Source organism: Carcharodon carcharias, chromosome 26 (assembly GCF_017639515.1).
Source record: "Carcharodon carcharias isolate sCarCar2 chromosome 26, sCarCar2.pri, whole genome shotgun sequence".
Lineage (NCBI taxonomy): Eukaryota > Metazoa > Chordata > Chondrichthyes > Lamniformes > Lamnidae > Carcharodon > Carcharodon carcharias.
Window position 1 is genome coordinate 7,313,735 of NC_054492.1, and position 21,453 is coordinate 7,335,187.

Genomic DNA, 21,453 nt, shown 5'->3' on the forward strand with positions numbered 1-21,453 from the left:
TGACCACCGATAAACCCCCCCGACCACCGACAACCCCCTACACCCTACCTCTCTGACCACTGATAACCCCCCCAACCACCAACAGCCCCACCCCCCTGCCCTTCTGACCACCGACAGCCCCCTACACCCCACCCCTCTGACCACTGATAAGCCCACCCCTCTGACCACTGATAACCTCCACCCCTCCAACCACCGACAACCCCACCCCCCGCCCCTCTGACCACCAACACCGCCTATACCCCCCCACCCCCTGATTACTGACCCCCCCAACTCCTCTGACTACCGACACCCCCCCCACCCATCTGACTACCGATAACCCTCTGACCACCGACCCTCCCCCACCACCTTGAACTCTGACCTACCCCTCCCGAGCACCCAGACACCCCCGACGCCACCCCACGGATCTCCAACCCACGCCCCACAACACCCCCACCCCCCAAATCCTATACACTTACCTTCTTTCTGGTCAGTCAGTTTCCCTGGCCCTTTAAACTTACCTGTTTTACAGCAGCTGCTGCTGTAACAACGGGTTGTGGCCTCTAGGATATGCTGGAGCTCGACTTCGCTGGGGCCCTGCGAGGAGTCTTTCGATGCAGGCCCAAGCAGCTCCGGTGAATGGAAGCGTCAATGTAATTTTCAAAACCAGGTAAGTAGGCATTTCTTCTAATTCCTGCAGGTCAGCACTTAGCGACACTAGTCGGAGGCTATGGCCCATTATTTAAATGGAGAGAGACTGCTGAATGCTATGGTTAACAAGGATCTTAGTGTCCTTATATGTGAATCGCAAAAAGTTAGCATCTAGGTACAGCAAGTGATATGGAAGACAGATGAAATTTTGGTTTGTATTGCAAAGGAATGAAGTATAAAAGTAGGGTGTTGATGAGACCTCACTAGAGTACTGTATACAGTTTTGGTCTCCTTATTTAAGGCAGGATATATTTGCATTGGAGGCAATTCAGAGAAGTTTCACTCTGTTGATCCACGGATGAGGAAATGTTGAGCAGGTTGTGGCCTATACTCATTGGAGTTTAGAAGAATGAGAGGTTATCTTACTGAAACATGTAAGATTCTGAGGAGGCTTCACAGGGTAAATGCTGAGAGGATATTTCCCCTCTTGGGGGAACCTAAGACTTGGGGACACAGCTTCAAAATAAGGGGTCCCCCGTTTAAGATGAAGATGAGGTATTCATTCACGAGGGTCATTAATCTTCGGAATTCTTTACCCTTTCAAAGAGCAGTGGAGGCTGGGTCATTGAATTTATTCAAGGCTGTTGGATGGATTTTGATCTACAAGGGAGTCGAGGGTTATAGGAGGCCGGCAGGAAAATGGAGTTAAGGCCATGATCAGATCAGCCATGATCTTATTTAATGGGGGAGCAAGCTCAAGGAGCCTAATGACATACTGCTGCTCCTCTTTCTTATGTTCTTAATTCAGCACCTGTGAGCTAGGGAGAGAAAATATAGAACAAAAGGTGAGACCTGAGCATGCTTATAGTCAAAAGGAACTGGGAAATTAATGATTTATTCGTAAATAGCAGTAAATAGTAGGCTAAGAAAATATGGGGCAAAAAAGACAATTCTGAGTGTCTCTGATGGCTAGATGGAACACAGACCTGGAACAGTGACACTCACTGATTCTCTATTAGTAAAGTAAAATGACTTAAAATGGTTAGCGCCACAAAACTGATGCTACGTTTATGAAAAGTGTGGCCTGTTACAAGTATGGGATTGAAATTCTTGTGTGCTAATATTAGCAGCCTTGTTCACGCTCATTTTGAATGTTGAAACTTTTTATTTTAAAGTTAGAACATGGGAATTCAGTTCGAATGTTGGGATTCAATCCCCAGCGATATTTGCGTGTTCTTTACATCTTAATGAACCTCACTCTAATATGTTTAGTTAGCATTTTTCATCCTGTTGGTATGACATTTTCCGCTTTAATAAGCTTTCAAAGCAGCATTCTACTAAAACTTGGTACATTTGCATATTGAGGGCTTTATTTGAATTACTTCTATTTGGACTTCAAGCAATCGCACATTATAAAATATCGTTATCTCTTTCAGCAAGTTGCATCTCAATCCGGTAAGGCTCAATCGCCATCTTTCGCCATGGGATCCAGTCATACATTCCCAGCGGATCCATCTACTTTCAGTCCCCTCTCCAGCCCTGTGTCTACATCTTCTCCAGGAGGACCTTCTTATACCAGCCTGGCAAATCGATCCACTGGTTTTGGTAAGTAAGGACCTAACCTCATCGTGACCAGGATGATTTTTTTCCCCAGACCAATAGGTTTGACCATAGATGGGCCATAAATTGGGGTAGAGACTGAGGAAAGTGTCAACTTGTTCTGATGTGATGCCATTGTCCTCATGATTAGCAAGCCCAAAATGCTGGTTTACCTTTCACACACACACACACACACACACACACACTCCCCACCCACCCCCCCCCCCCCCACCCCCCACCCCACCAAGGGATTCAGCTTGGCTTCACAATATCTTTTTGCTGTAGATTTTTTATGTTCATTATTTTTACACTAAAATAAGCTACCACTTGATCACTGCCATTAGTGCTGAGAAATTCTACCATTCCACCACCAGCTAGAAGGTCTTGTGTTGCAGTGGGCACCCCTGCCTCTGAGCCAGAAGCTCCAGGTTCGAACATACAAATTAGAAGCAGGCATCGTCCACTCAACCCCTCAAGCCTGCTCCAGCGTTCAATAAGATCATGGTTGATCTGATTGTGGTCTCAGTTCTGCTGTCCTAACCCCACTCCCTTTGATTCCCTTATAAAGTCAAGAATCTATTTACCCCTGTCTTAAAAAATATTCAATGACCCTGCCCCCACCACTTTCTGGGACAGAGTTCCACAGACTCATGACCCTCTGACTGAAAAAGATTTTCCTCATCTCCGTCTTAAATGGGAGCCCCCTAGTTCTAGCCTCCCCACAAGGGGAAACATCCTTTCATCATCCAATCTAACAAACCCCTCAGGATCTTATATGTTTCAAGAAGATAACCTCATTATTATTATTCATTATTATTATTATCTTATGATCAAGTCCCACTCCATGACTTGATGGCCATGGAAGGTGAGTTTGCAACGCTCCCAGACCTGCAAACCCTTCCAGCATGCCTGTGGCAGCAGTAAGAGCAGGAGAGTCTTTTGGTCAGCCATGCTTGATATGGAGTGACCCTCTGGCTTTAAGCTTGTGAACTGTTCCAGGAAAAAAAAAGCTAGGAAACAGAGATAAACGTGTGCTTCATCTACCTCATTATCTCTAGATGCGGGAAGCCTTTTCAGTCTAATTAAGTCATCACCAACTAGCACTTTTGAGGATGGTGAGTAAAAGTAGCTAGTGGGTTTACATATTCTATAGAACATCCTAGAATATTTACTATTCTCTCATTATATCAATAAATCTGGCTGAAGTCCCAGCCTAAGTAGTGTAGAAGGGAAAGCATTGCCTGAAAGGCTGGTGAAAGTAAATTCAATTGTAACTTTCAAAAGGGAATTACATATACTTGAAAATGGAAACAGAAATGTAGAGCTATGGTGAAGAACAGGAGAGTGGGACCAATTGTGAACTCTTTCAAAGCACAGACACAATGGGCTAAATGGCATCCTTCTGTGTTATCAGATTCTATGAAGGTCCCCCTTAAAGAAAGGTTGAAATATGAAATGAAAAAGCCATTATAATGAAAAATGCCTCTTCACAATGAAACCAATCAGTGGCATGAATAATGCAGCTAACAGAGCTCTCCCTTTACCTTGCATTAGTCTCTTTAGATACCAGCCAGTACTGTGTTGCAGGAGAGAGTATGCAAGCCCCTTTATAAAGAGGCTCCACATTCTTCCTTGATTGTGCATTTTGGTACATCGTCAGTATGTGGAGAACATATCAAATAAAGAAGAGAAAAATTGTCAGCTTCTCTTTATTCTCAAAATCCAGGTTCCATCTCTACACCAGTGGTTGCTGGGGCCATATTGAGCTCAATGCTACCACCTTCATTTTCTTTCTCATGGACTAATTCAACACTTCAGTGGTTGTCTGTGGGCTGCACTTGTTACCTCCACCACTAAAGGTGGGCGGAGGTAATGTTTTTGACCCTGTTAGTGCATTTGTCTTAAACTAATGGACACATTTCAACTAAACTTGGTACACCAATAAGATATGGCCCAAGGAAGAGCTGATTAGTTTTTGGCAAAGATCTAGATCCTGGAATTTTTTTAAAGTATCTTTTAACATTGGGAGATGGGGCAAATGGACCTCTTTTTTAGAATGTTTTGGGTTGTTCTAGTTAGAATGTTGTTGATTGTTTTAGAATTTTGTGGATTGTCTCAGCTGCTATGGTGCAATTTGTCATAGCTGTCAAAATGTGAGCAGAGTTTTCAGGGCAGGTTGTTGGATGTAGATTAACCTGAAGCCTCCTCGATGAGATGGAAGCTCTTAATAAAGATATTTATTTTTCAGCTTTGTAGTTACAGAGCATCAACCAGGCAGGGTGAAACCTTAAGGAAGAGCTGCATAATTGTAATAATATTGAGTTATACAGCATGGCAGAGGTATGCGCTCTACTTGGTGTCCTGTTCACTTGCTTTTATATTGGGTTTGGAAATGATGGAAAATTCTTGAAGTTACCAGTGTCAAAAAAATCATAAAAGATCATTATTGTTTTTATTTTTCCTTTTTTTGGAACTTTGGATGCCATGATTATGAAAGTTAATATGGATTTTATTGTTGATTTTCCAGATAAATCATTATCACAGTAATTAGGAAATATCGGAATTGTCAAATGAAGTATAGTTTAAGGCACAAATTACAGTAAATCAAATATTATAAATCATTTTATTTTCTTTCCCTGTGCCATTAATTTGTTTATCAAAAATGCCTTTGGTCTCTCCATGTTGCTCTCTATTGCCAAGCTGGGAGGACAGTCCCAAAAGCTCTGCTGCTAGAAAAGCTGCTAAGACACATTTCATCCCAGGTATAAGAGCAGCCTAATGTAAGTTGCCCAGAGATTCTGTGCTCCCTCCCATTCTGGACGTGCATGGCTATTGTGTGGTGTGGACATGCCTGACAACAGGAATCTGCTGCGCAGGAGTTGATGTTACATTCTGCTGCCTTATGACCATTGTATTGTGTCAGTATTTTACATTTTATTTTAGATTGCCAAATTATGCATTTAATATAAGCAGTCAAATTGCAGTTCTACTCCAATACATTGATGTTTGAATCTTTGGTGTCTTGAGGGAGACACTCAATATGCATTTTGTACAGAAGAACGCCAGTAGAATCACTTTCTGTTTCTGTCAGTCATCACAGGTGAGTAATAGATTGTGCTGTATATTTACACATGCTGAAATTGACTCCTGTTTCTGTTTAGGTCTCGGCCAACCTGTATGGTAATGGGTTTCACCAAAATCTCTTTATCCTCATTGCTGTCCTGAACATTTCCTTGTTAAAAACTTAGGCTGTTTTAGGTGTTAATACTACTTGAATAGATTATGTATTAGCTGAAGACTGGCATCTGTGATGCTGGGAACCTCTCGAGGAGCCTGAGATGGATCATCCACTTGGCACTTATGGCTGAAGATTGTTGCGAATGCTTCAGCCTTATCATTTGCACTGATGTGCTGGGTTCCCTCATCATTGAGAGTGGGGATATTTGTGGAGCCGTCTCCACCAGTGAGTTGTTTAATTGCCTACCACCATTCACAATTGGATGTGGCAGGACTGCAGAGCTTGGATCTGATCCATTGGTTGTGGAATCACTTATCTCTGTCTATCATTTGCTGCTTATGCTGTTTGGCACGCAAGTAGTCCTGTGTTGTAACTTCACCAGACTGACACCTCATTTTTAGGTATGCCTGGTGCTTCTCCTGGCATGCCCTCCTGCACCCTTCATTGAACCAGGGTTTATCCCCTGACTTGGTGGTAATGGTAGAGCTTGACACTGCCCACATATATTCACTCCCTCCACCACCGACTAACAATGGCAGCAGTGTGTACCATCTACAAGATGCACTGCAGAAACTCACCAAGGCTCCTTAGGCAGCACATTCAAAAGCCACGACCTCTACCATCTAGAAGGACAAGGGCAGCAGATATATGGAAACACCACCACCTGGAAGTTCCCCTCCAAGCCACCTACCATCCTGACATGGAAATATATCGCCGTTCCTTCACTGTCAGTGGCTCAAAATGCTGGAACTCCCTTCCTAACAGCACTGTGGGTGTACCTACACCACAAGGACTGCAGCGATTCAAGAAGGCAGCTCACCACCACCTTCTCAAGGGCAATTAGGGGTGGGCTATAAATGCTGGGCCCAGCCAGTGACGCCCACATCCCGTAAATGAATTTTAAAAATGATTAGCAATCATTTTTTAGAACTAGCTGATTTCCTTTGAGTCAGAAAATATACACCAACAACTTGTACATCACCTTCAACATAATGAAACCTCCCAAGGCACTTATATTATGAAAGGAGTATTATAAAATAAAGTATGACACTGAGACGCATAACGTGATGTTGGGCTGGAATTTCACAGAGTTGGGGAGACTCCATGCACCTTTAAAAATGGTGTCCAGAACCTGATTTCAGGATTCCTGACCCCATTTCTAAGGTTTCTGATTTTTAAAAGTGCCTTTTAAGGGTGTGGTCTGGTTCGGGTCACAAGCCAGAACCCTGCACTCCCAACCTGGCCAGCCTCATTGCAGGATAGGCACATCCTAGCCCTCTGCAACTTTCATGGAGTTGGGTCAGGTTTTCAAAAAGTTGTGATTCACAGCACCTTGGAGGTGTTATGAGCCATAGTCTGCATGAGGGAATCCGTTAAAGCCAAGCAATGCACCCCCCCCACGCAACCCCTATGTCTTTTCATGCCCTCCATGCCAATGTATGCCCCTTGGCAACGAGCATAAAAGAGAATCCCAAAGTCCTCTATAGGCATATAAATAGTAAAAGGGTGATAAAAGGAGGAGTAGGACCAATTAGGGGCCACAAAGGGGATTTACACATTGAGGCAGAGGGCATTGCTGAGGTAGTAAATGAATTTTTTTTTATATTCATTCATGGGATGTGGACTTCGCTGGCTAGGCCAGCATTTATTACCCATCCCTAATTGCCCTTGAGAAGGTGATGGTGAGCTGCCTTCTTGAACCGCTGCAGTCCATGTGGTGTAGGTACAACCACAGTGCTGTTAGGGAGAGAGTTCCAGGATTTTGACCCAGCGACAGTAAAGGAACCGACAGATATTTCTAAGTCAGGATGGTTTGCGGCTTGGAGGGGAACTTGCAGGTGGTTGTGTTCCCATGTATCGGCTACTCTTGTCTTTCTAGATGGTAGCAGTGGTGGGTTTGGATGGTGCTGTCTGAGGAGTCTTGGTGAGTTCCTGCAGCGCAGCACACTGTTGCCACTATTTGTCAGTGGTGGAGGGGGTGAATGTATGTGGGCAGGGTGCCAATCAAGCAGGTTGCTTTGTCTTAGATGGTGTCGAGCTTCTTGAGTGTTGTTGGAGCTGTGTTACATTTTGCATCTGTCTACCAAGGAAGAAGATGCTACCCAGGTCATGGTGAGAAAGGAGGTAATTCAGACACTAGAAGGGTTTAAAATTGATAAGGAGGAGGAATTGGATAGGCTATCTCTATTTAAAATTGATAGGCGCTGGATTAGATGCATCCAAGCACACTGAGGGAAGTGAGAATGGAAATCGCGGAGGCGCTGGCCATAATTTCCCAGTCTTCCTTAGGCCCAGGGGTGGTGCAGACGCCTAGAGAATTGCAAACGTTGCACCCTTGTTCAAGAAAGTTTGTAAAGATAAGTCCAGCAACTACAGGTCAGCCAGTTCAACTTTGGTGGTGGGGAAAGCAATAATTAGGGACAAAATTAATAGCCAAATGCAGGTTAATTAAGGAAAGCTAGCATGGATTTCTTAAGGGAACATTGTGTTTATCTAACTTGAGTGTTTTGAAGAGGTGACAGCGAAGATTGATGAGGGCAATGCTTTTGATGTGCTGCGCATGGACTTCCAAAAGGCATATCCGGACCGCACAGCAGGCTGGTGGGCAAAGTTATAGCTCATGGAATAAAAGGGAGCAGCAACATGGATATGAAATTGGCTGAGTGACAGGAAACAGAGAGTGGTGCTTAATACATGTTTTTTGGGCTGGAGAAACATTTGTCGTGGAGTTCTGCAGGGGTCAGTGTTGGAACCCTTGCCCTTCCTGATATATTAATGACCCAGACCTTGGTGTACAGGGCGCAAATTCAAAATTTGCAGACGGTATGAGACTTAAAAGCATTGTCAACTGTGAGGATGATAGTGCAGAACTTCAGAAGGGCATAGACAATTTGCTGGAACAGCCGGCCAGGTGCCAGATGAAGTTCAATATGGAGAAATGTGAAGTGATTCATTTTGGTAGGAAGAACATGGAGAGACAATATAAAATGAAGGGTTCAATTCCAAAGGGGGTGCAGGAGCAGAGGGACCTGGGTGTATATGTGCATAGATCATTGAAAGCAGTAGGACAGGTTGAGAGAGTGGTTAAAAAAGCATATAGTATCCTGGGCTTTATTAATAGGGGTATAGAATACAAGCGTAAGGAGCTTATGTTGAACTTGTATCAGATACTAGTTCGGCCTCAGCTGGAATTTTCCAGTTCTGGGCGCTGCACTTTAGGAAGGATGTGAAGGCTTTGGAGAGAGCGCAGAAAGGATTTATGAGAATGGATCCAGGGATGAGGAATTTCAGTTGTGTAGATTGATTGGAGGAGATAGGACTATTTTCCTGGAGAAGAGAAGGCTGAGAGGAAATTTGATAGAGGTATTCAAAATCATGAGGGGTCTGGATAGAATAGATAGGGAGAAACTGTCCCCACTCGTGAAAGGATCAAGAACGATTGGGCACTGAGTTAAAGTAATTTGCAAAAGAAGCAAAAGTGTCATCAGAAAAAGGTTTTGTGCAGTGAGTGGTTAAGGTGTGAGATGCACTGTCTGAGACTTGTGGAGGCAGGTTCAATCAAGGGATTCAAAAGAGGACTAGACTGTTATTTGAAAAGGAAGACTGTGCAGGGTTATGGGGAGAATGGCACTAAGTAAATTGCTCATTCGGAGAGCTGGTGCAGACATGATAGGCTGAATGGCTTCCTTTTGCCCTGTAAATATTCTGAGATTCTGTGAAATCAGATACAAGGGTACAAATGTAATGTGCATTACTCATGCACAATTGTACATGCTGGATGTAGCGTAATTATATAGACAGTGTAACAGTATTGAGTGAAATTTATTATAGAAACCATTCTCTACTTGAATTGTACCTGTATTGCGAACAATTCTTAAGCAAATTTCTAATTAACAGAATGGGAAATGAGGGATGCGAAAGAGAGAAATTAAAACAGAGCAATAAGCGCAATGACAAAACCCCATATCATGTGGGAGCTAATGACCATAAAATGAAATAAACGCTCATTGATGAATCATTGAATCATTAAGGCAGAGGATGCCATTCAACCTATCAAGTTCATGAGCTTGACAGCTCTCTTGAGCAATCCAATCAGCTCTATTCCCTACTTTATCGCCAGAGACCTGCAAGTTTATTTCCCTCAAGTGCCTCTCCAATTTCCTTCCATCAGCTCTATTTCCACCACCCTTGTAGACAGCAAGTTGCAGGCAGTTAACAATTGCTGCATTCCTCCCATTGTCCCTGTACCTCTTGCCCAAAATCTTAAATCTGTGTCACCGAATCCTTGCACCATCAGCTAATGGGAACAGCTTTTCTTTGTCTATCTTCTCTAAACCTATTATAATTTTGTGCACCACAATCAGATCTCCCCATAACCTCCTTTGCCCCAAGAAGAACAGCCCCAGCTTCTGCACCCTCTCAAAGACATCCTTCCTAAGGTATGGTGACCAGAATTAAACACACTACTGTAGTTGTGGCCTGAACCATATCTTTATATAAGCAATATCTGCTTTTCTACTCGATACCTTTGTTGATAAAGCCCAAGATTGCCATATGTTTTGGTAACTACTGTTTCAACGTTTCCTGTCACTTTCAAAAATCTATGCACATGAACCCCCAAATGCTTCTGTCCCTGCACACGTTTTAGAACTATGACATTAAGCATATATTGCCTCTCCCTATCCCTTCTGCTAAAATGCATCACCTCACCATTCTCTATTAAATTCCCTCTGCACTTGGCTGCCCATTATGCGAGTCTGTCCATGTCCTGTTGCAGTCAATTGGTATCATTCTAACTGTTTATGAACAGTAACATACCTCCAAGTTTTAGTATCATCAGCAAATTTTGAAATTTTACTCTGTGACCCAATATCCAAGTCATTTATAGTATATCAGAAAAGCAGTGGTCCTGGCACTTACCCTTAGGGATCACCACTATCCACCATCCTCCAGTCGGATAAACAGCCATTTACCATGACTTACTGTTTTCTGTCCGTAAATCATTTTTTTTACTGACCTCTCTATTTCATGAGCCCTCAATTTTGTTAACCAGTCTTTTATGTGACACTTTGTCAAATCCTTTCTTGCAATCCATATGGACAACATCTTCTGCATTCCCTTTATTAACTTTCTCTGTTACTTTGTTAAAAAAATTCAGTTAGATTAGTCAAACATTACCTGGCTCTCCTTAATTAACTCAAATCTCTCTAAGTGCCTTTCAGTTTTTCCCTGATTATTGTTTCTAAAAAGCTTACCAACCAATTGATGTTAGACTGACCAGTCTGTAGTTACTAAGAATGTCCATATGTCTTTTCTTGATTAAGAGTGTCACATTTGCCACTTTCCCACCCTCTAGCACCTCCCCCATATCAAGAGAAGATTGGAAGATTATGGCACAGCCTTCCTCTCTCTCTTCATTCCCACTTCCTTTAGCAACCTGGGATGCAAGCCATCCAGACCAGGCAATTTATCCACTCTAAGCATAGCCAGTTTTTCTAGTATATCCTGCCTACCAATTTCCACCAGTCCATTACCTCTACCATCTCATCACTACTGACAGTGGCCTTTCTTCATTGTGCCTTTGCAGCAGCTGCCCAAGTTTTAGTGCAACCTTCAGCACATAGCCCTGGACTTTGTAATGTGCTAGTCTGCAACACTCAGTCAACGACAACTCGTTGCACTGGAAGATCAGCACGTTTTGGGCAGACCAAAGAACATCTTTCACCAAGTTGATGGTCTTCCAGCAGCAGTTTATCTCAGTTAGCGTCCCTGGGAACAGCCCGTAGTGCACAAAACCCTGCGTCACAGAGCTGCTGGAGATGAGCCTTCACAGAAAAGCACGGCACCTTTCTCCAGACCTTCTCTGCAAAGGCATATTCCAGAAGGTGGTGGACGATGGTCGCTTTCACGCCACAGCCCCCTTGAGGAAAATGTGTGCAGAGAGTAAAATTTGGGGAGTGCAGAAAGGATCTGACAGGGAGGGCCTTTCTCACCACCAGCCAAATTACATCTTGGCGCTTGTTTCAAAGTTCTGGCAATGAGGCATTGTACCAAATGATTTTGACAGTATGCTCGAGGAACCATCCAACAGGATCCACCATTTTCTTTACTGGAGGGCCTCAAAGACATTACTTACAAACCACTGCCTAATGTGATCAACTGAGATTTTTGAACAATCTTTTCCACAAGGGACAGGTGGTATGACACGGTCCAACTGAGCAAAGCATCCCACGGCAATGTGGCCAGACCCATCCTTCGCAACATCGGGGGCTGTTAGAACCTCTGCCTGTAGCGATACTTGGGACAGAATTTTACGACAGCGGGATTTTACGTTCCCGTTGTCGTCAATGGGATTTATAACAGCCCCATCCCCACCGAAACAGGGCTGTAAAATTCTGTCCTTGGTGTTTGCATACTGAGGGTCTATGCACAGTGTAATGCAGCTGTACACAAAGCTGTCTATCAGGATGAGGGCAACGTTGGTTATGTTTTTGTCCCCTTTATCTAGAGGCTTGTATATCATGCCCCTCTGGACATGGTCTATTTTCGATCTCCTGACAAAGCGGAAGATGGCATGTGTGACTGCCACGGTACAGGAATGGGTATGGGCTAGACCTGTATTACGTAGAGCGACACCAAGAGCACCTCGTACATGATGACCAGGTTCTTAACCACAATGGAGAGGAAGCGTCACTCCCACATGCCGAGTTTCTACCTCATCTTGGCTACGTGCTCTTTCTAGTTATTGGTGCACATCCCAGCCCCTCTGAACCATATCCCCAGTTCCTTCAGGTCTGGCCTGACCATGAAGGAGACAAAGGGTCGGTTGGTCCAACTCCCAAAGGACATGATCTTACTCTTGCTGTGATTTACTTGGCTCCCGAGACCATTAGCCTGCGCACCAACAGCGGATCCAAGCAGAAGACGGCGTATCGTATATGTGTAGGAGGTTCAACCTGAGTGCCTCTACAGCTTAAGATTGTCAACCACCTTATATCCGCAGCCTTACTGAGGAACTTGACAAAGAGTTTGATGCAACACACGAACAAGACAGGAGAGAGGATTCAGATTTAATCTGAAAGCCTTCAGATTCCCACCCACTGATTGAAACTGCGCTACTGATGTTTGAGTAGAGCAAGATTCCAATATCCAAGGGAATACAAGCCTAGGCTATGCAACCTGTCCCCCGAATTGAGCCCTTCTGCTGCATCTATGCTACACCCCTCAAAGGCTAGTGTACTCTTTTTGAGGTACAGTGCCAGAACAATACGTGGCATTTGAAATGCAGTCTAACCAGAGCTTTATACAAACATAGCATAACTTCCACCCCTTTGTATTCCAGCCTCATTGAAATAAAGATTGACATCCCATTAACCTTTTTTAACCTGTGCACTAGCTTTTGGTGATTTCTGTACATCTCCCTGCTCCTCTACAGTCCCTATTTTCTCACGATTGAGAAAATACTCTTAACTTATCTTCCTTGAGTCCCAAGTGAATGATGTCACACTTCCTAAACATTAAATTCCATATGCTACAGTTTTGGCCACACCTAATTGATCAATGTCCTTTTGCAACTTTGTGCTCCTGTCTACAATACTTATTGTGCCACCTAATTTAGTGTTGTCAGGAAACTTGGGTATACAGTCTTCTGTTCTTTTATCTAAGTGACTTACATAAATAGCAGGCTTTTTGATCAGTTGTGTCCCAGGGTGAGTTCTAGCCACCAACCTTTTGGTTAACAGCCAAACAAGTTGGCTCACTGAGCTACAGAGACAGACAAGTCAATTATTAAAATGTTTATTTTGTTAATGCTGAAGATCAGAGGAAGTCTGATAAAGCTGAGCGGCAATTCTTGTCAAACAGGATTGCAGTAGTATTGAGTGGCAGTGGCACGAGGTCAGCAATTCACCGAGCTGGGGGCAGTGATGTTGATTGCTGCCAGTTGCATCATAATAACACAATAGTTTTACTATACATTTATCATGGATCAACAAGCATTTGAACAAAAACAAAAATAAAAATACCTGGAAACACTCAGCAGGTCTGACAGCTTCTGCGGAGAGGAGCACAGTTAACGTTTCGAGTCCGTATGACTCTTCAACAGAACTAAGGAAAAATAGAGAAGAGGTGAAATATAAGCTGGTTTAAGAGGGGGCGGTGGGACAGGTAGACCTGGATAGAGGGCCAGTGATAGGTGGAGATTGCCAAAAGATGTCATGGACAAAGGACAAAGAGGCGTTGACGGTGGTGATATTATCTAAGGAATGTGCTAATAGGTGACATTAAGGGTAGAAAGCAGGACGAGCAAGGTACAGATAGCCCTAGTAGGGGTGGGGTTGGGGGAAGGGATCGAAATAGGCTAAAAGGAAGAGATAAAACAATGGATGGAAATACATTTAAAAATAACGGAAATAGGTGGGAAAAGAAAAATCTATATAAATTATTGGAAAAAAGGGGATCGGCTAGGAGGTGGGGATGGAGGAGAGAGTTCATGATCTAAAATTGTTGAACTCAATATTCAGTCTGGAAGGCTGTAAAGTGCCAGTTGGAAGATGAGGTGCTGTTCCTCCAGTTTGCGTTGAGCTTCGCTGGAGCATTGCAGCAGGCCAAGGACGGACATATGGGCATGAGAGCAGGGTGGAGTGTTGAAATGGCAAGCGACAGGGAGGTCTGGGTCATGCTTGCGGACAGACTGAAGGTGTTCTGCAAAGCGATCACCCAGTCTGCGTTTGGTCTCTCCAATGTAGAGGAAACCACATTGGGAGCAGCGAATGCAGTAGACTAAATTGAAGGAAGTGCAAGTGAAGTGCTGTTTCACTTGAAAGAAGTGTTTGGGCTCTTGGACGGTGAGGAGAGGGGAAATAAAGGGGCAGGCGTTGCACCTTCTGCGGTTGCATGGGAAGATGCCGTGGGAGGGGGTTGAGGTGTAGGGGGTGATGGAGGAGTGGACCTGGGTGTCCCGGAGGGAACGATCCCTGCGGAAATTTGAACAACATCAGATAACGAACTGAACAACATACAAAAGCTTAGTTTAATACTGTTAACTGATTCTACTCTGCTTCTGGAAGATAATCTACTGGTATAGCATCTTTAACATAGCAAACTATTGCATGCTGCTTTGCAAAGGTAGTTAGACTTCAAGTAGAAGCTGGGAGAAGAGTTACTGAAGGCATGTTCAAAAGGACATTTGAAGCTGGAAAGAAATATAGGAAGGAGTTCAGGAAAACACTTTGCATGTTCGGTTCCGATGAAGGACACCTTTCAGCTAATTTTATGGCATCGTTGCAGAATGCCAACTCTGGCATTCCCATTATAGCATTGTGTTTCTCATATGAACCTAGTACCCTGACCTGAACCACTGTGCTTGCCAACCCATTCCTGTGGTGTATTGTTCTCTGTGTAATGAAGTACTTCCTGCACCTGCCCAAATTCATGTCCTTGAACCTGAGTCCCGTTATTCTTCAGTGCTGGTGTATGTGAAAATCTTGTTTCAGGTTTACTTTTTCTCTTGTAGAGTCTTGAAGACCACTGCAAAGTCCTTTACAAGACATTTCATTTTATGGTGAAAAGCCCTTGCTTATCAAGTCCCCCCTGTGACGCTTACAATCAAACATGTTCTCTTCTGCACTGCTTCTAAATGAATCTCTTATATCAAGAAGATATAACAATACACAATATTCATGATACAACTTGGCCAGGGCACTATACAAAATCAGAATGACTCTCGGGATTTGAACTCAACTAAATTCAGGCTACTCTCCAACCTACTCACCTTGGTCAATTTGTCTCACACTGTTAGACTTGCAAATTTGCAAAATTGTTCTTGGGCCTTAACTTTTCGCCATATTCATAAGCGGCTTGGCTGAAAAAAATGAGTTGTTTTTCCAGCTTTGCAGATTTAAGTTACGAAGGGCAGTAAACAATGAGGCTGGGAGCGTGAAGTTGCAAATGGAAGTACAGATAAGTGAAAACTATGGCAAATGAGTTCACACTATGGGCAGTCACAGATTTGTACTAAATGCAGTAATGGGTGGGTAAAATGACCTTCCAACCGCAATGGTGGCTTTTCACGTCGTGTCATCCCAAACCTGCTGCATTAATTATGCATTTGCAGGAAACATGCCGTTTCCATGGCGGGCAGGCTCACATTTGCCCACCACACCATCACCTCACTGCTTCATCACACTGGGCTCCATATTTAAAGTCCAGCCGCGCGCACACCTCTCAGTGCTTCGAGCCCACAACTGCTGCACGGAAGATATGACCCCGCAAGGCAAGAAGACTGCAGCCCCTAGGTTTAGCGATGCGTTCCTCAAGCACCTTTTGAATGCTGTGGAGGCCCTCCATGATGGCCTCTACACCCGCCCTGGCTGCAGCATGGGCAGCTGCATCACCAATCCAGCACGAGAGGCGGTGGTCAGCGCCAGTGCCCTGCAAAAGAGGACAGCCATCCAGTGCTGCTACAGGATGAGTAGTCATTCTTCTTATCACTCTCAACTCTCACACTCACAAACCCATCACACAACCGGAGGAATCTCACACCTCAAGGGTCAATAACACCAACTCTCACACACACCCTCACATCTTCCTCAGACTCATATCCTCTGGAGCTCTCAATCAGAGTATATTCTAAATGGTGAGAAACCAGGAACTATAGAGGAACAAAAACATTTGGGAGTCAACGTTCACTTCCCGAGGGCAACTAGGGATGGTCATAAATGCCTTTGAAATCACACCCCATGAGTCATTAAAAACTATGCACAGATACAAAAAGCAATCAAAATGGCTGATTGAAATGCTGGTCTTTAGCTATAGAGAGCTGGAATCCAAAGAAGTGGAACATCGCTGAGGCCACTTTTGGAACACTGCGTTCAATTTGGGCACCAAGGCTCAAGAAGGATATGTTAGCCTTGGAGAGAGTATTGTGTAAATTCACCGGAATAATAATGGGCTTAAATTATGAGGATGGGTTGCAAATATCGTGGCTTATATTCCTTGAGTTTAAATGGTTGGGTTGTGATCTATTTGGAGCATTTAAAATGATAAAATAATTCAATAGGGTAGGTACAAATACCTACCCTATTTGCTCTGATGGTGGAATCCAGAACAGCATGGAACAATCTTAAAGTTAAAGCTAGGCCTATTAGGAATTAAATCAGAATTTTTTTTCACACAAATGATAGTGGAAATCTGGAACACTGTCCAACTAAATGTTGTGAATGCTGGGGTCAGTTGAAATTTTGAAAACAGATTGATAATTTTTTGTCGGGTAAGGTTATTGAGGAATAACCTTATTAAGGAGTTAAGGTGAGTAAATAGAGTTCACAGTATCACAGTATCTTTACAGTGCAGAGTGAAGGATGCCATTTGGCCCACTGAGTCTGCACTGGCTCTCTGAAAGAGCATTCCATTTAGTCCCATTCCCCTGCCTTATCCCCGTAACCCTGCACATTCTGTCCTTTCAGGTAGCAATCCAAGTCCTTTTTGAATACCTCAATTGAACCTGCCTCCACCATCCTTTCAGGAAGTTTGTTCCAGACTCCAACCACCCTCTGGGTGAAAAAAAATTTCCTCACACCACATTTACTCCTTTTGCCAATTATTTTAAATCTGCGTCCTTTAATTCTTGAGTGGGAACAGTTACTCACTACTTATCCTGTCCATACCCCTGAGGATCTCGAATACCTCTATCAAGTCTCCTCTCAGCCTTATTTTCTCCAAGGAAACCAGCCCCAACCTCTCCAATCTATCCTCATAGCTACAGTTCTTTATCCCTGGAATCATTCTTGTGAATCTCCTCTGTACTGTCTCCAAAGCCTTCACATCCTTCCTCAAGTATGGCGCCCAGACTGGACTCAGTACTCCAAATGAAGCCTAACTAGTGTCTTATACAAGTTCAGCATGACCTCCTTACCCTTGTACTCAATGCTCCTATTAATAATGCCTAAGATATTATATGCTTTATTAACTGCTCTCTCAACATGCCCTGCCATCTTCAATAACCTGTATACGTATACACCAAGGTCTCTCTGTTCTTGCACCTCCTTTAGAGACTCTCCCTTCATCTTATACTGTCTCACCATATATTTCCTGCCAAAATGAATCACCTCACACTTCTCTGCATTGAACTTCATCTGCCCTTGTCTGCCCAATCCACCAACATGTCTATGTCCTTTTGAAGTTCAAAACTATCCCCATCACAGTTAACAACGTTTCCAATCTTTGTATCATTGCAAATTTTTAAATCATGCCCTGCACACCACAATCATTAATATATATCAGGAAGAGCAAGGGCCCCCAACAGTGACCCCTGAGGAACTCCACTACAAACTTTCCTCCAATCTGTAAAACAACCATTTATCACTACTCTGTTTCCTGTCACTCAGCCAATTTCTTATCCTAGTGCCTACTTTCTCTGTTATCCCATGACCTAAAATTTTGCTCACAAGTCTGTTGTGTGGCCGTATATCACATGCCTTTTGAAAATTCATATACACAACATCAACAGTGTTTCCTTTATCAACACTCTGTTACCTCCTCAAAAAGCTCCAGCAACTTAGTTAAACATGATTTTCCCTTGATGAACCCATGCTGGCTTTCCTTAATTATTCTGCACTTGTCTAAGTGATTATTGATTTTATTCCGTACTATAGTTTCCAGAAGTTTCCCTACCACTGAGGTCAATCTGACTGGCCTATAGCTGCCAGCTTTATCCTTGCACTCCTTTTTGAACAAGGGTGAAACATTTGCAGTTCTTCAGTCCTCTGGCACCTCCCCTATGTCTAAGGAAGACTGGAAGATTATCACTATTGCCTGTGCAATTTCCACTCTCATTCCCCTCAGTACCCTTGGATGCATCTCATCTGGTCCTGGTACCTTAACTATTTTAAGTAAAGATAGCCTTTCCAGCACCTCCTTCCTCTCGATTGTAAGTTCTTATAGTGTACCAGTTACCTCCTCTCTGACCTCAGCCTGGCTAGCAAGTTCTTCCTTTGTAAGGACAGATATAAAGTACTCAGTCAACACCTCCGCTATTTCTAGAGCCTCCACATGCAAGTCCCCTGTTTTCTCTCTAATTGGTCCTAGTCTTTCTTTTACCACCCTTTTGTTATTTACATGCTTATGGAAGACCTTGGGATTCCCTATTATGTTCACTGCCATCCTCTTTTCATGCTCTCTCTCCTTGCTTTCCTTATTAGCTTCTTCACTACCCCTCTGGTCCTTCTATATTCAGCCTGATTCTCCATTATATTTTCTACCTGACATCTGTCGTATAAGCCCATCTTCCTTTTCATTTTTAAATCTATTTCCCTCATCATCCAGGGTGCTCTGGATTTATACGTCCTACCTTTTTCTTTCAAGGGAATATACCTTGGCATTACCTGCAATACTTTTTCTTTGAAGGTGACCCATTGTTCAGCCACTGTCTTTACTGCCAACATTTGATTCCAATTCACTTGACTCAGATGCATTTTCATCCCATCAAACTTGGCTTTCCCCCAATTAATTATCCCTGTTCTGAATTGTTCTCTGTCCTTTTCTATTATTAAGCTAAACCTTATGATACAATGGTCACTGTCCGCTAGACGCCCTCCCACTGATATTTGATCCACTTGTGCCAACTGATTCCCCAGAACCAGGTCCAAAAGTACATGTCCTCTCTTTGGAATGGAAACATACTGCTGTAGAAAATTATCTTGAACACATTCCAGGAACTCTCGCCCCTCTTGTTCTTCTGTACTATTCCTATCCCAGTGTATATTTGGATAACTGAAATCCCCCATTATGATTACTCTTTAACTCTTGCACCTCTCCGTAATTTCTTTGCAAATTTGTTTCTCCACATCCCTTTCACTAGTTGGCGGTCTATATAACTACAACAATCAATGTTATTGCACCTTTCCCATGCCTTACCTCTACCCAAAGAGATTCTGTCCTTGACCCCTCTAGAACATCCTCTCTCTCCAGTACTGTAATGCCATCTTTAATCAGTATTGCCACTCTCACCCCTTTTCTTCGTTTCCTGTCTCTCCTAAACACCTTGCACCCAGGAATATTTAAGACCCAATCCTGCCCTTCTTTCAGCCAGTTCTTTGTAATAGCAATGATATCATAATTCAATTTGTCAGTCTGTGCCTGCAGTTCACCAATCTTATTAATCACTCTCCATGTTTTCGCATTAGCCCTGATTTAGTCTTTTTCACTTTCCTGATTAACCATGATCTAATTGAATGGCAGACTCAATGGGCTGAATGACCTCATCCAGTTCCTAGGGACATAGGTTTACTATTGAAAAAGAATTTTTTGTTCCCAGTTAGGAATGTGGGGCAATAGTCTCATTGCAGAATACTTCTCTCCAAGTTCCATGCCTCTCTCATTTTCAGTTACGTCCCTTTGATTTTGGAGGGGGAAATAGTTCCACTATCCAGGATCCCCAGTTACTCCACCTCACATAGTCTAAATGATGTACCTAAGGATCTGGCTGAATATGATAGATCTACTTCCACAATGCCATCTGCATTCCTTATTGTCCCTCCTAAATTTTTATCATCTGCAAATTTGAATATATAATTGTATACCCCTTCATCCAAGTCGCCAATTAATAGCCACTTTCCTCATCTCCTCCAATACAACCTTAAGGCTCTTCTAGTGAAGTGAGCATCTTGAGCCATTTTCAGTATCAGCAGTCAGCTTCAATCTCCTTGTTTTAAGTGCAGCAGTCCAGTAAGAGCTGCTGTACTTAGGACTCTGCACCTGGGGTGCTCCAGTGATTTTGTTTTCAAGTATTTACCAACTTCCTTTTGAAAGTTAGTATAGAATCTTCTTCCATTGTCCTTTCAGGCATTGCATCCCAAATCATAGCAACTCGCTATGTAAAATAATTTCTCATCATCTCATCTGTGGTTCTTTTGCCATCTTTCTCATTTTTGGGGAAAAAATTTTAAAAAGAGTTGTCTTAGATGTGTCCCTTCCATGTGAAGACTGCTTTTTTCCATCTTTCCTGTTGTGAGCTGGCGAAATGATGTGGTTTATGGATCTATCCCAGACCAGTTTCACTGATCAGATCTGACAATTCAGCCAAGCCTGGAGATATGTGGTGCTTTAAATACCACCACAGGCCACGTCCTGCTGTCAGTCCGCCAGTCAGGATCTAACTTCCTAGGGTTAGTTGCCGCTTGATATGCCTGCAGGTTAGTCACCTGTGTTGCGTCTGATTAAATCAATTGAGCCATTCTAGATACATGAACCCCTGTAACCTAGAGTAATGAAGCAGCCAAAATGCAAAAGCTTGAAGCAGGCAAGAAAGGGATAGAATATGTAACTTAAACTAAGAACTGAAGACCACAGTCTAATTTCATATCAAGTAATTATTGTTAGCAAATCCATAGTACAACTAGACCAGTGGAATTTTAGCCTCCCCCAGTCCAGGTCTTAGCACCCCAAGGGCCGGCATTTCCTCTGAGGTGAGGAAGGCTGGATAACAATAGTGTAACTGGCTGGAATTTTACTAGCCCCTTGATGATGGACTGGGAGGTGGGGAGGCTAGCAAAATGAGGCAAGAAAGCCTTGGGGGAAGAAGTGCCATGCCCAATATCTTCCTGCCACAATGCCACAGATCAAAGAACTGGAGACAGGGTTCCTGTGCAGCCAACCTCTACCGCTGGGGCCTCAGTACAAATCCTTGATACACTTGTGGAGAGACACAAACAATGCTGCACATTACCGAGGAGTGTCCCCTCTACAGACTAAGTGGCGGGCTAATTATCTTAAATTCAGCTAATGAGGTAATCGCTTGCCTCCGGGGATTTACATTGAACAAATTATAATAACCATGCTATTTGCCAGAAGAGGGAAAGCTGGCAGGTGTGCCACCGATCAGGAGCCCAATTGAGCCATTGAGGTGTCTAATTAAGGGTCTTTGCCCTGCTCTGTGGACATTTTGCCAGTGACGGGGAGGGGCACTGCTACCAACTTGAGAAGACTGTCCG

General features: G+C 43.4%; 1 protein-coding gene across 7 annotated transcripts in view; it reads left to right on the forward strand.

Annotated features, from left to right (window-relative positions):
* Window positions 1-21,453, forward strand: part of arnt2 (aryl-hydrocarbon receptor nuclear translocator 2) — a 355,307-nt gene that overhangs the window by 288,680 nt on the left and 45,174 nt on the right. For 5 of the 7 annotated variants that reach the window (XR_005941438.1, XR_005941437.1, XM_041174967.1 and 2 more), the window contains exon 16: window positions 2,064-2,232. Coding sequence is in view for 4 of the 7 variants with exons in the window: in XM_041174967.1 (XP_041030901.1) it covers window positions 2,064-2,232 (169 nt within the window). In the remaining 3 variants the exon portion in view is untranslated. The remainder of the gene's footprint in view (window positions 1-2,063; window positions 2,233-21,453) is intronic. The other 2 variants (XR_005941439.1, XM_041174968.1) reach the window with 1 other exon arrangement.